At 53.0% G+C, this 430-nt stretch overlaps 1 protein-coding gene across 1 annotated transcript in view; it reads right to left on the reverse strand.

Annotated features, from left to right (window-relative positions):
• The window catches only part of LOC122547731 (arrestin red cell-like), a gene marked incomplete at both ends in the record, with an annotated part of 21,266 nt that extends 20,905 nt beyond the window's left edge, over nucleotides 1–361 (reverse strand). Inside the window, one exon of the mRNA XM_043686317.1 lies at nucleotides 253–361. Within this exon, the coding sequence (XP_043542252.1) occupies nucleotides 253–361 (109 nt within the window). The remainder of the gene's footprint in view (nucleotides 1–252) is intronic.
• Between the last annotated feature and the right edge of the window lie 69 nt (nucleotides 362–430).

Raw genomic sequence — 430 nt, forward strand, 5'->3', positions numbered from 1 at the left:
AGAGAGGGGGAGAGAAAGAGAGGGGGAGAAAGAGAGTGAGAGAGAGAACAGAGAGAGTGAGAGAACAGGGAGAGAGACAGACAGAAGAGGGGGAGGGTGTTGTTTAAGATGGTGACTCTCTGCACTCCAGCTTGATCCTGGATTAGTGAACGGACTTGGCGACGGGTAGCAGGGCCAGAATAGTCCCAAGGGCCTGAAAGGTGTGGGGTACTCTCATGGGTGGGAGTTGTTGGTCAAAGCCACAAGGCTAACCTGAAATCTTGATCTTCTTCACAGTTTTTGTGGAGTTGTTGGTCACGTGAACGTTGACGCTGATGGGTTCCGCGTGGTAATAGAGCTGTAAGCACAAGGAACGGGAGTGTCAGGGAAACGTTCACCTGCCCGCACTCCACGCAGATAATCCCGGAGCCACGTTTCAGCTGCAGTCACC

The sequence above is a fragment of the Chiloscyllium plagiosum genome, unplaced genomic scaffold (assembly GCF_004010195.1).
Source record: "Chiloscyllium plagiosum isolate BGI_BamShark_2017 unplaced genomic scaffold, ASM401019v2 scaf_200, whole genome shotgun sequence".
NCBI lineage: Eukaryota > Metazoa > Chordata > Chondrichthyes > Orectolobiformes > Hemiscylliidae > Chiloscyllium > Chiloscyllium plagiosum.